At 39.5% G+C, this 12917-nt stretch overlaps 1 protein-coding gene across 1 annotated transcript in view; it reads right to left on the bottom strand.

Annotated features, from left to right (window-relative positions):
• Positions 1-12917, bottom strand: part of nrn1la (neuritin 1-like a) — a 58349-nt gene that overhangs the window by 9622 nt on the left and 35810 nt on the right. The window contains exon 2 of the mRNA XM_061037148.1: positions 4060-4210. Within this exon, the coding sequence (XP_060893131.1) occupies positions 4060-4210 (151 nt within the window). The remainder of the gene's footprint in view (positions 1-4059; positions 4211-12917) is intronic.

Below are 12917 nucleotides of genomic sequence, written 5' to 3'. Positions count from 1 at the left end.
AGCTTACCTTCTCCCAGCTCTCTATCCCATTAAATATATTTTAAACGTATCGGCAAATGCACTGATTTCTAACTGAGGAGTTGGAGCACAGTAAACATGCATCCCTGTGTGTGTGTGTGTGTGTGTGTGTGTGTGTGTGTGTGTGTGTGTGTGTGTGTGTGTGTGTGTGTGTGTGTGTGTGTGTGTGTGTGTGTGTGTGTGTGTGTGTGTGTGTGTGTGTGTGTGTGTGTGTGGAAAGTACAGCGACATTGACTTCAGACTGGATTTCAGTTGGTTTAGGTTGCACAACGATAGCTGTCAAATGTTTTTCAGCCTTGATCTCATTGGTGAACCTACTCAAGAAAATACTACCATCTCCATGCCAAAAGCTACACTGCCAGCTTGAGTCAAAACCAACGTCTAAAGAATGCATTCATCAACGCCTCAGATATCAGTGTGACAGCTGATATTGCACGGAGAGGCTCTCACATTCATACATCCCAACAGGAGAATTAATTAAAAATAAGCCCATTAGGATTTCCTTAAGGACTATAATGTTAGTTACGTTTTGTAACAATCAATGTAAATGTGTCTTGAACAAAAGAACATCCTCCCTGCACTCCCTGGAGTCACGCAGTGAGTAAGATCACCTGCCTGTAAACTATCTAATGCCTGTAGGCTGAATTGACTAGAGCACGTGTTGTATGCTTAGCTATCCATTTGTGCTCTTTAGTCTGCAAAACCCTTATTCAAAATGTGTCTGAGAGAAGAGTGCCTCATCACAATTCATTTTATATTGCTCTCAATAACTACTTGTCATCTCTGCGGTACTACAACTTTAAGAGTTGGGTCGACGTTGAGGTCTTTGGCTGACCTCTGAGCATCTGTGTACAGTCATGATGACATGATGATTCTGATGCTGTACAAATTTCCCTTCATATAAACACTCCTCTCAGATCAGCAATCCTATTCTAAGACCATTCACACCTTAATGACTTCGTTTCCTGGTTGAGAGGATATGACTACTCTTGAAGATTGATGACAGAGGTATGTATAAATAGAGTTGTGAGACGGTGATAGAGAAAGAGGGAGGAATGATGGATAGATACAGGATATAGAAAATGGAGCAGTTAGAAAATGAAGGGGGGAGGTATGTTCTGCATCTTTAATCAGCGTCATCAGGCCTTCAGATGAATCAATAAGAGGCTGAAAAAAGAGCTGCAGGAAAAATACATGCAATAAAGTAGAAGAGGCAGGGCTACGAGCAGAATGTGTTCAAAACGAATCTTAAACTAGAATTTAAATGTGTTGTTTTTTTGTTTGCTTGTTGTTTTTAAGATAACTGTATTAGACTGCTTAGTTGGTCAAATGGTAATTACCAAAGAATTACAAAACAAATCACATTTTATTATTTGTCCATCACAGATTAAACTTATTCAGCCTGCAAACGATATAAAATGCCATTATTTTTTGAGAGTTGTAAATGTGGTCCATGGCTGTCCATTGCTCTAACCCTACAAGGGGACACTTTTTGCCAGATGTGGGAAAACAGTTCTGAAGATGGGGATGAGACTTTCCTTTTTTTAATCCACTTTATTAATGTTCCCTTTATATGAAACAAGCAAGGTAAACACATACCAAAAGGACACCTGGCAGAGATGAGGCAATCTTGCAGTCATGCCGAATAACTCTCACTGTTATCATTTTGTTTGCATATAATGTAAGTGTTAGACATCTTTGCTAAATTCCATTTAGATTTAAATCTCCAATTCAAACCAGTATTGGAGATATTGAAATCAACACATAAAGCTACTTTTAAATTGACATGTAAAAGTGGGTGTGGTCGTTTTTGGGGGGTGGATTTTGTGCAAAAAATCGATTTAGTATCCTGAAAAATCCCTAGTCTGACCCCTCACAAGCTACCTAAGGAGGAAGTTAACATTACACAAATAACACAAATAAATATAACACAATCTTTTCACCCAACTTTCAGAAGCTCTCACAAATTTTCCTACAGGAGTTGAATTTAAATCATTATAAGACACCTTTATGAACACATTGGTGAAAAAAATGTCTTCTCAAGGAAATTATAGGATTTTTGCAATATTTCCTGACTGTATCCATCAGCAGCTGTTTAACTTATCCCATTCATACACATGCACTGCAGACGGCGTAGCAACATTGGGAGCAACTTGCTGAAGTGTCTTGCCCTACATGATCAACATGCGGGTGCAGAAGCTGGGGATCAAACCCAGGCCTTCTAGTTGAGAGACGACTGACTCTACCACTGAGCCACAGTCGCCTCGAATAGGCCTGTACATGAGGGCTCTGATGCAGACTATTCAGCGGCAAATTATGCACTTCCTGGTCGAATTAGTAAGAGTTCATTGCAAAATTGGTGATGTGAAGCATGTGATCGTCCAGCCCCCAGCTAAAGCCACCCTTTAGCAGGGCTTTAGGGTTGAGATTGGAATCGGGCCATTGTCTCGTTAAAATAATTTTAGCCAGTAAAACTATTTTGTATTAAGTTTGTCATATGTGATTCACAAGATGAGTCATGAGGGGATTTATCAAACAGAAATGTAGTTGCAAAAAAAAAGTAAGAGGTCAATGAAATGTCTTTATGTCAGGTTTTCCCCCTGAACATCTTCATATACATCTCTATGTGAGTATTGAACAGATCGTATAACTGCAGCTCTCGCTCTCTCTCTCTCTCTCTTCATACATTCAACTATGTAGAGTTCCCTGTCCATTTGAAATGATATGTTCAGACAGCTTATCGCCTCTGCAGTGTTCTCTTAATTATGCATGAAACAATACCGTAGAGTCCAATATAGTAACATCTTTGAAGCCCCAGGATATGGAACCACTCGCATATTCTAAAGCCCCTGGTTCTCCTTTTTAACAGACATGAAACTCAAATGCCGTGGTTCAATTACTTCATTCACGATGTGTCTACGTCAAAAATCTGATGATTTATTTATGTTCTCACACACTATTTCATTTTTTTTCATTTTTTTTCTAACCTGAAAACTGCATGTAAATAAGTCAGTGTAAATCCTGGAAGAGATTAGAAAGCCTTCAGTCTATCTTGTTGTACATACTACAACTACACCTACAGGGCCTGGATGTGCCCTATTGATAACAGATAGCAAAATGACCTTTTGGGATTGTAAAATGCTTGTCTAAACATTTCTTGCCAAAAGCTTTGCATACAAATGTACTGAAAGAATATGCACTGCGTTCCCAGAGAGTTTCTAACACTGTTTTGTAAACGTTTCCTCCTTAACTACCTGAATACTCACACACTCTGACCTGACTGACCACAAATGCATATTTGAGAATGAATCCAGGCAGATTTCCAATAAAGACAGACTGCAATTTTGTCTCACCCACACTGTTTGGGAAGATAATGAATTGCTTTCCATTCACTTTGTTTTGTATGACGGAGCATTGAAACTTTCCTCTGCTAACACACAACAGTAAAATGCCTGAAAGCTGCAGTGTGGTTGGATGTACTACCGTCAGTGTTATAGGACCCTTTGAAATCTGTATCAACTCAACATTCTGTAGCCCGAAACAACGACAAACTGTAGCTACACATGGCCCATTTTTGTTACTTATAGGTTATTAAGATCTTACACAAGGACTTGTGCTTTGTACAGATAGTTTCAAATAGTAAGGTACTTGGGGGGGGGGGGGGGGGGGGGGGGGGGGGGGGGGGGGGGTGTGACAAACTGTGGTGGGGGGAACCAACAAAGTTGAGTTTGTCAATATACATTTTTTATTTATTTCCATACAAGGGCCATTGCACTCAGAGTCTGTTTTTTTTCTGTTTGAAATTGATGCACGTTTTAAAATGTTCTCATGTTATGTCTATCGTGTGTGCACACTGACTTTGACATTTTCTTCCATCATTATTTTTTTTTTGGAACATGTTTGTTTTTCTGCGTTTTTTCGCATTCCATCCCTGTGAGCGTGGTTGTCTGTAGTGTCCCTGCCTCAAACATGCTGCCAGCCACTGTTCAGGATCAAGTGCATGTGTTTACTGTAGCACTATATGTGTGATTAGACTCTGACCTGCAGATGGAGTGTATCTCATGTGTGTCTTCGTCCTTGCGGGCGTTGTCAGTCAGACTGTCGCCAAGGGACATCAGACACTGAGCGAATCCTTTATAGATGGAGTGACACCTTCTGGTTGAATATGCAGCAGCAGGGCATTGGCTCAGCACTGAAAAACATAAACAAAACGTCACATACAGAGATTAATTGACAGTTGGACTTGCTGTGTAATGTATAAGTATAAATGCAGCTGTTGAAAATACATGTATTTGAGTTTCTCTTTGTTAATTGTTGGAGCTGTAGGACCACAGTGACAAAAGACAAGGGTGTTAATAAATACAAAGTGTTTCCAGTGTGTGACATTGATGTCTGCAGCGGTTTGTTTCAAATATATTCTTATGTATGCGTGACAGCCGGTGTGCCTGATGGAGTTACGACACTCAGCAGCTTTACGGCAGTCAATGTGTTATGAGGTTCTAGTAAATAAAGCGCTGAATAAAGCGAGGTGTTCAGAGACGTCGAGTCCTGTGAGACTGTGAACATAAATGAGGGGTTGAGGGCTATCCATATTTTACAATGTATTCCTCAAACCATTCACTAATGCAGAGTTTAAAGTGCTGATCACTGACTTTCTGATCATTGACTTTCTGATCACTGACTTTCTGATCACTGACTTTCTGATCATTGACTGCTGTTTCCACTGGATGGAGAAACAGACAGGTTTAGAAAGGGAAAGATCCCAATCCGCCTTCTAGCTAGCTACAATAATGCAATATAGCAACCCAATGGATATGAATGTGGCTGGAATTAAAAAAGCTTTATCAACATAAAGTGTATTTTCAGTCATTAAATCATTCAGAGCGCTTAACCCCTCACGTCAACATTCACCCTTTGAAACAGTTCAGACTGTCTGTTCAAAGAGCAATATTTAGCCCCTTTGACGTCTTGATTTCACTATAACTAATAGAAATAAATCAACTGTGTATGTCACAGAGGCATAATGGTGGGGCTAAGTGATCCCCATTCGTACCTTTGGCGGTGGTAACAGGGTCATTTCGGAATCATTATGAATGTACAAAAATACACTGACCGCGGAGCATTGTTATAGCACTGTTGTGGAATTTTTGGAAGATGGGTAAATAGTAACTAGCTAGGCATATCGCTTCCTAGTGTAGATGAGGACATACTTCCATCAATAAATTGATTCTCTCCCAATGCTTGCACTAGGACAAAGACAGAAGTCATACTAAAGGGCTTAATTGGGCTATAACTGTATATGGGGATAACTTTGGAGGAAAACATACTGACTGATGACACACGCTGTCACACACTCATAGATTTGGGTTCCATATCTTGCCCTCTCAAATGGCCAATCTTTCAATAAGCAGACAACTGGCTTGAAAAGAAGGATTTTAGAGTTAAAAAGCTAGCGGAACAAGGAAGAAAGCAATGCAACTTGTTTACCGTCAGTTCTGAGGAAACATTTGAAAATAAGGGCAGGATGTGACATGCATGTCAATCCATGCTTTGGCAAGACAGAGAGAAAGCACCTGTTTTATATCAGGTACATTTTGAAGGCAGTTATAAATACACCGAGTTCTTTTGGAAGTTTTCCTACGGCTACAAGGTCACAAGATTTGAGGTCAACAGCCCACAGCATGATAGATCATTCGTCAATATAACTAAGCTCAGTCATACTTTCCACACGATGAAGTTTTGTTGCAGATGAGTAATATGTCACATCAGGTGAAAACAGGAAACCACTTCTTGTTCATGGTTCATGACAGATGTTGAGACACCCAAATCAAAGCTTCTCCGAGGATTTCTAAAGTAAGGCGCTCCAGTGCACACTTCCTTCATGCACAAACACAAATCTCTGAGAGCCCTGTCTCACAGGTCTTTTACTTTATACAAAGCTAAATTTACATGAACAGCCTATCACAAAAAGACTTGAGTAGGGGAAATTTCTTGTAGAGATTAAAACTTTTATAAGCAGTCTTTAAATCATTTGGGTGTTTCACCATCAGTTACAGATGAAACGACAGAGATCTCAGCTTTCATGCACACACAGCAGAGACTTAGATCTCTACAGGGACATGGGCACCACTGTTTGATTAGGCTGATCCTCTCTCATCGTCTGAGCTGCAGCAAATAAATGTCAGTCAGAGCCACTGAGAAGACTGCAAGGAGAGAGGGTAAATATCAGGAGATGGAATTATTCAAAAACCTAGTTTTGAACTTCCATCCTTCTTCCCCCACTTGACTCAGAACTTAATTTATCATTTCCTTACTTTCCTAATGTTGTTCCAATCCTTTTGACCAACATCACAATCTTCATATTTCTCTGTAATTTCAGTCTGATTTGCTGTTTTCTAACAGCTGTTTGTGTGTTTTAAAGTAACAGTCTGTACTTCTGTATTGAAGTGGAGGTGTGACAGGATAACAGCTACACTAAAAACTTGACAAGTTTTACTTTTTGTCTTCTCATTTATGTTGTAATGAAAAACTTGAATGTCAGACCAGAGCTTACATCCTCAGTCCTGTGTGTAATTAGAAAAGAACAAGGACTTTCAGGTTTTTTAAATTTTGGAAAAATGGGAATTTTTGGTAAACGTACTGTAACGTATGAATCAAATCGTAATATTGAAGGTCACATACTATGCAAAATACACTTTGCCATGTTTTTCTAACACTAATATGTGTCCCTAGTCTGTCTATAAAAACTGTTATGGGAGAAGTCTATTCTCTCCATTCTCTCTTTTGTCTGCTCAACTTTTCAGAAAATGTGTGCTCACACAGGCTGTTTGGGGATTTTCCCTTCATGACCTCACAAAGAGCAGTAACCCCTCCCCCAAGTGGGTGTAATGGTGCATTCATGTAGCGTCCGACAGATCGGAAAATCGAGTTTCCGAGTTGTGAAATGCACACAAACACCTACTCAAGTCAGAACAATAAACTAGGAATCTTGGAAAAGAATTAAGTGCCCGACTTGATGTCAGAATCGTCATCACGAGGGGCAAAATATGTATGCATACTTTTTATTAATTCACATATTGCACATCAACTTTTTGCTCAAATTTAACTTTTAACAGTTACATTTCACTGATCTTCCCCGTAGCGTCATCGCTTTTTTTGTGCTGTTGTAACAACATTCCGACTTTCCGAACTGAAAAATCCCGTGAACACCCTGAAGTCGGAAGAACGACTTCCCAACCTCGGAAACTTGGACCACCCGAGCAGCAGATGAATGCAGCAATACTCCCACAGACAGGTGTTTGTTCTGTCCTCTGAGTCTGCCCATCACCATAAAGAATTGGACACAGAGTGTGAAAGCCCAAACATGGTCGAACACAGTTCATTTGCATTTAAAGCTATAGACACAGAAACAGCCTGTTCTGAGCAGGGCTGAAATAGAGGGGTTTATAGGCATTATCAGATACAGGATCAGAGTGGATTTATGACAAGAACCTTCACAGCCATGTTTGGGGAGCTCTGAGACTTATTTATAACTAGTTGAAAATTAGCATTATATGTGACCTTTAAACAAACGCCATGATATTGATTTGATACTATTAACTGTCAGAAAGTCAATGTAGAGTCTGCAATTGCCTCTATATAGGCTACAGCATTATAAGGAACGTTGCATTTGTGTTTGGATTGCATTCCAAGTCAGAGCTGAATTAAGCTCCACTTCACTTCAACTCTTTTCTTGCAGCTGTTGCCACAGGCTCTTTCATGGTGAAATAGCTGAGTTTCTGTAAATATTAAAAATGAATAGTGTCTGGACCTACTCGATTTTTTACAGTGTCATGAGACAGCTTTTGTTGTGATTTAGTGCTATATAATTGAAGTCTGAATTAAAAATTAAAAGAAGTTTGCAGCTCATGAACTGTGTTTTTTTTTTAACTCCCTTCTAAGTATCAACATGGGTGTTGCTGAAAACAATTCAAGGATTGAAAAGCTGTTAGAGCTCATGCATAACAATAAATTCTTATTATGCTGTACTTACTATTTGTGAACATTATATTGCAGCAATGGACACAGTATGAGTACACTTACTTTTCAAATTAAATAATGGCGTGACAATTACAGAAATTGAAAAGCCCTCATTACTTGTTTCTTGACGTAAAAGAGCCAACAATTGACATTTATTGATATAGATTTGGCGGGCAAGGTTGCGCTAACGTCAGCACAGTAGCATCCTGGGAGAAAGAATAATGTGTGCAGTAAACACACACACACACACACACACACGCATGCACACACACACACACACACACACACACACACACACACACACACACACACACACACACATGCTGATGAGCTTTCTGTCTTGAAAATACCTACTTTCTTTTTTCCCTCCTCGAGATAAAGGACATGAATATAGCGGTGAGTGGCACCTTGAGTCAGCAGCAAGGAAACGTTGTCCACTGCCAAGATTGGTCATTCTAATGTCACCCAGTAGACCCAGGAGCAGCTCACGTTAGCTCGGCAGACCAAGGAGGACCCACAGACATGGCTTGATTTTAAATCACCACCAGCACTATGATCTGGGAGCCAGCACTAAAGAGTGTTGAGTCTGTTGCCTTCGGAGAACTTTAAACAAAATTCCAACATATTGAAAATGTTTTAATGTTATATGAGATTTGCGAGTTGATTCCTCTCACACTGCCAGAAACATTTAATAATGTGTACATTCATTTACAGTATTGAAGAAAAAGTAAAGCTAAAGTTAATTTCCCAAGTAACTTTTGTAATACAGGAACTAGTAACTAACTTATTAGTTATACATATTTCAGTAACTTGCCCATCACTGCCTTTTTTTTACTTGCCAGATACCTTACATTAGTAGCTCCTCTGTGTCTCTCTCCCCTTACTCTATTTGCTCAAAAATACTTTCTTTTTGGATTTCCCAAAAGAGGAGAAAAGGGTTCACCTCTGTTGTAACTGTTCAACAATGGTTAAAATTGCATGATGATTATGATACCAAGAAGCCTTTGTTGATCATGATTGTAGGCACCTTTATTTGGGTGGCTGACTATTTTCAGTCTAAATACACTGCATACTTTTTGGCGCTACTTAATCTACTGTTTAGTTGATTTAGAGCAGACAGATTAAAAACCAGTGAATCACTGAAAAGTCCAACATGTGTCAAAAAACAAACAATGATTTCAATCGACAACGATAAAAGTTATCATCCTTATTGTGTCTTCTCACCACCATCCTTACTTTTCTCGCTGCTTGTGGGACAAGTGGTTGAGGTGAAAACAAAAGGAGGTGCAGTGTTTTGGCAGATTCTTTCTTCCACCATCTGGTGCGTGTTCTTGTTTTTTTTCCTATTTGAATTAATCTCCTTACTCATTCATTTCATAGCTGTCTCATATCAGAAAATTGCACACAAGTGTTTACCTGCCTATTAGAAATTAGAGTTTGTACAGTAATTGCAGAATATGCAGAGGGAACAGATTAGATCTGCTCTCACATATAGGTTTTATTTGAAGTACTTTTAACTATTGTCTATAGAGTAATACAGTTAAAGTAACAAAGATGTCTTGTGGCTTTCTTCACATGTTAACATAAAAGAGTTTGATCATCATTATCAGCTCAGACATCACCACTGATGTGTGGCTGCAGGCTATTGTTGTAGAGTTGAGTTTGGTGGAGCCCAGACAGTTTCAAACCCAATACGTCATGATATATTATATATGTTCAATGTGCAAGTCAGTGGCTGTATTTCACTGCTAAGTGAGCGCTTAGTGAGTTTTAAGAACACATTTCATCTCAAGAACAGTTGTTGAATGAGGTCCAATACTTTCCACTTCTATCTTAGTGTTTGATTTGAAAAAACAAATTTTCCTTCCCCTCTATCTGATTCTATGGGATGTCTCTTGTTCTTCTGACCGTAGGCTGTAGAGCTTCTTTTTTTTAGCACCTAAACTGTTCTTTCACCTTCATGCCTCTTGACGCATGGAGAGCTGTTCTTGACTGGGCTGTTACATTGCACAACACTGTCTCTGCTTCTCACAGCAGCAGTTTTGATGTTGTTATCCAGTTTCAATCCCTCACAGTGAATAACAGATATTGTGCTGTCTCCTGTCTCAGTGCTTTTTGTGTTCAAGCTCCACTGTGATGTTCCAGCTTTAACCACAACATTGCCTCTTCACCTGTCTGTGTGGTATATTGAATATTTGCCTTGATAAGACTTCCTTGCAGGGGTTTAGAATCAGAAAGGGACAGAAGTGATACATCTCTTCCTCTATCATGCTGGCACAGAATTGCCCCCCACCAATAATAATGTACAAAATAATAAATGGGCAGAAAGGCAGTTCTAACAATGCTCATTGATGATTAAAAAAAAACAAGAAACAAACCAAAAAAACTGTACTTCCACATATACAGTATTGCAGAAAGAGACAGGACCAATAGGTTGGAGTTCAAATGTTACAGTAAGAATTCACACGGTCTTTGAAAGCTTGACATTGAAAAGGTGTTTATAAGGCTTGCAGTTGTCTGGATATAAACCTTCATGTTGGACACAGAGTGGATCATCTCAGAATAACAGTGATTGCAAATTATTTTTGGTGACCATGAAACCTAAAGGAATCTCTGTACTGTGGTGACATCTCAGATAAAAAAGAAAATGTTTTTTTGAGCTAGTTCAATCCTTAGGAATTGATTTATTTACTTCAGCACAAATGCATTTTTGGTGCAGGTCAGAGCTGCCAATGAAAGAGCAGAGGGAGAGACTGGACATTTTGAAGTTGAAATCGACCCCTAATTGGATAATGACGCATGTCAAGTATAAAATCAGTGCAGCTTGAGTTGACTACCTGATCTAGCTCATAGGCGTCACCTTATAAGGTTGCTAGCCTGGCATCACTTAGTGGTTTGTGGATTGTCATTTTACAGCCTTGAGTTAGGCATGTAGGTAATTTTCATTTGGTCTTTTCCTTGGAGCCAGAAATTACCATATGGGAAAAAGCATGGATATGATTTACGATGCCTGGCCAGTTAGTTGAATGCTGAAGTATACTGTGCTCTATCGTTTGCTCTAAAAAGGACCATCATTTAGAAAATGAACATCACGCTGTATTGAAAATGACTACAACCAATTGCGACTTGAACATTTTTATTAAGAAAATGCACTAACTGAAGCAATTAATCGCCAGAGAAGGAGGGAGCTCCCCACTGACTACACTTTCAGTCCAGAGGCTTCGACCACCTTTGATATTCTTAGTCTACAGTAGTGACAGATAGTTCACTGAGCTAAGATGATCCCCTTCAAGGGTGTGGAAGGCACAGATGCATCATGTCATGATTAGTGTAAAAGATGGCAGAGATAATGCTCCTGAAGAGTGTGACTATCCCAGAAGTGGCTTGTCGTGTCGCGTAAGAGTCAGAGTGGAGCCACGGCTGGAGCCTGTCAGGTGAACAGGAGATGCTAATTGGGTCAGACACTGCATCACCACAACTCTCCCTCCTCTCCCCAGAGACCTGCTGTTAAATATTTAATAAACCAGACCTTCTCCCACCCCCTTCCTTTACACTGCTTTTTTTTTTCTTTTAAAGGAAAGCTATTGATTTCAGGCAGGGTTGTTCAGGGGGCTTGGAGTTTATTGGCTTCACTCATCTCCATCAAGTTTTAATGAAGACCTGAGGAGGAAAAACAGCTGGTGAAGTCGAAAAGAAAAGAGGTGTTTAAAGAGAAGAGGAAGAAATGGAGGAGATGGGGAAAGAAAGGAGAAATTGTCCAGGAGTGCTAGCTTTAGTAACGACAAACAAAGGACCTGCTGAGAGAAATATATGAGTCAAGTCATCATTGTGAAGGCAAACCTATGTGATGCTGTGCTTAGACACAGATCCTGGCTGTTCTTCAAAAAGAGTTGGCTCCAGTAATAAACTGGCAACTGCACTTAAACAAACAGGATGCAACATGTTTATTCATGAGATTTGGGTTTGAGGTTGTTTTTATTGTCTTTGGAGAGAACCAGGTTCGTTATATCCTCCTGCTACTCCACCAAAGTCCTGCCCCCCCCCCCCCCCCCCCCCCCCCCCCCCCCGGTCCTAACTGTTCAGACTTTATGTTAAACACTGTCAGAAATATCAGATATTCAAATGTTGACTCAAATAGTGCACATCCACAAATGTTGTAAAACATAAATGCCTTTCTTTAAAAAAAGATCCCTTCCGGGACCTATATATGGAAGCCATAGTTTGTAAATATTCAAAAGATATTGATCTTATCTAGTTTTTAAAAAATGATGAGCAGCCCTGTGCTATACTGATTTTTAATTCCTGAATGTATTAGAAAAAGTGCTGTATGATTTTCGACACCAGCCAACACTGAATTTCATCTGATTCAATTGGAAAATCAGATGAAACAGAGAACTTGTGTTCTTTTCAGAATGTGTTGGAAAGCATATGTGTCAAATTGGAAGGAAATTGATGTCTCTGATTTGGCCTTTAAACTAATGATCTGTTTTCAAGTTTTGTCTTGTTCAACTTTAATGGCTCAGGGTTAAAATACTGTAATGTCTCTGACTGCAAGAAATGACTCACTTCACTGTTTAGAAATTAAGTTTCATTGTGTACCCAAGTGGCAACCTTAAATGTTGAAAAAGAAGTGCAATAAACTTGAATTTCTTGAGTGTCCACTTGAGACTGGCTGCAAAAGCCCTGGAAGTAACATAAACACTCATGTTGAAGTGCCCATTTTGACAGCAGACATTAACATGTTTACAGCCTGGGACAAAAACAATTCTGATTGTATTAGTTAAAGGCTTAATCGGCACACACTGTATGGACTCAGATCTGCTGTTAGGTTGACCTAAAGTGTGATAGAGTCAGCATTTCCAATATGGTGACCACCATGG

This window comes from Labrus mixtus, chromosome 4, assembly GCF_963584025.1.
Source record: "Labrus mixtus chromosome 4, fLabMix1.1, whole genome shotgun sequence".
NCBI lineage: Eukaryota > Metazoa > Chordata > Actinopteri > Labriformes > Labridae > Labrus > Labrus mixtus.
This window is presented reverse-complemented; position numbering and strand designations above follow the sequence as displayed.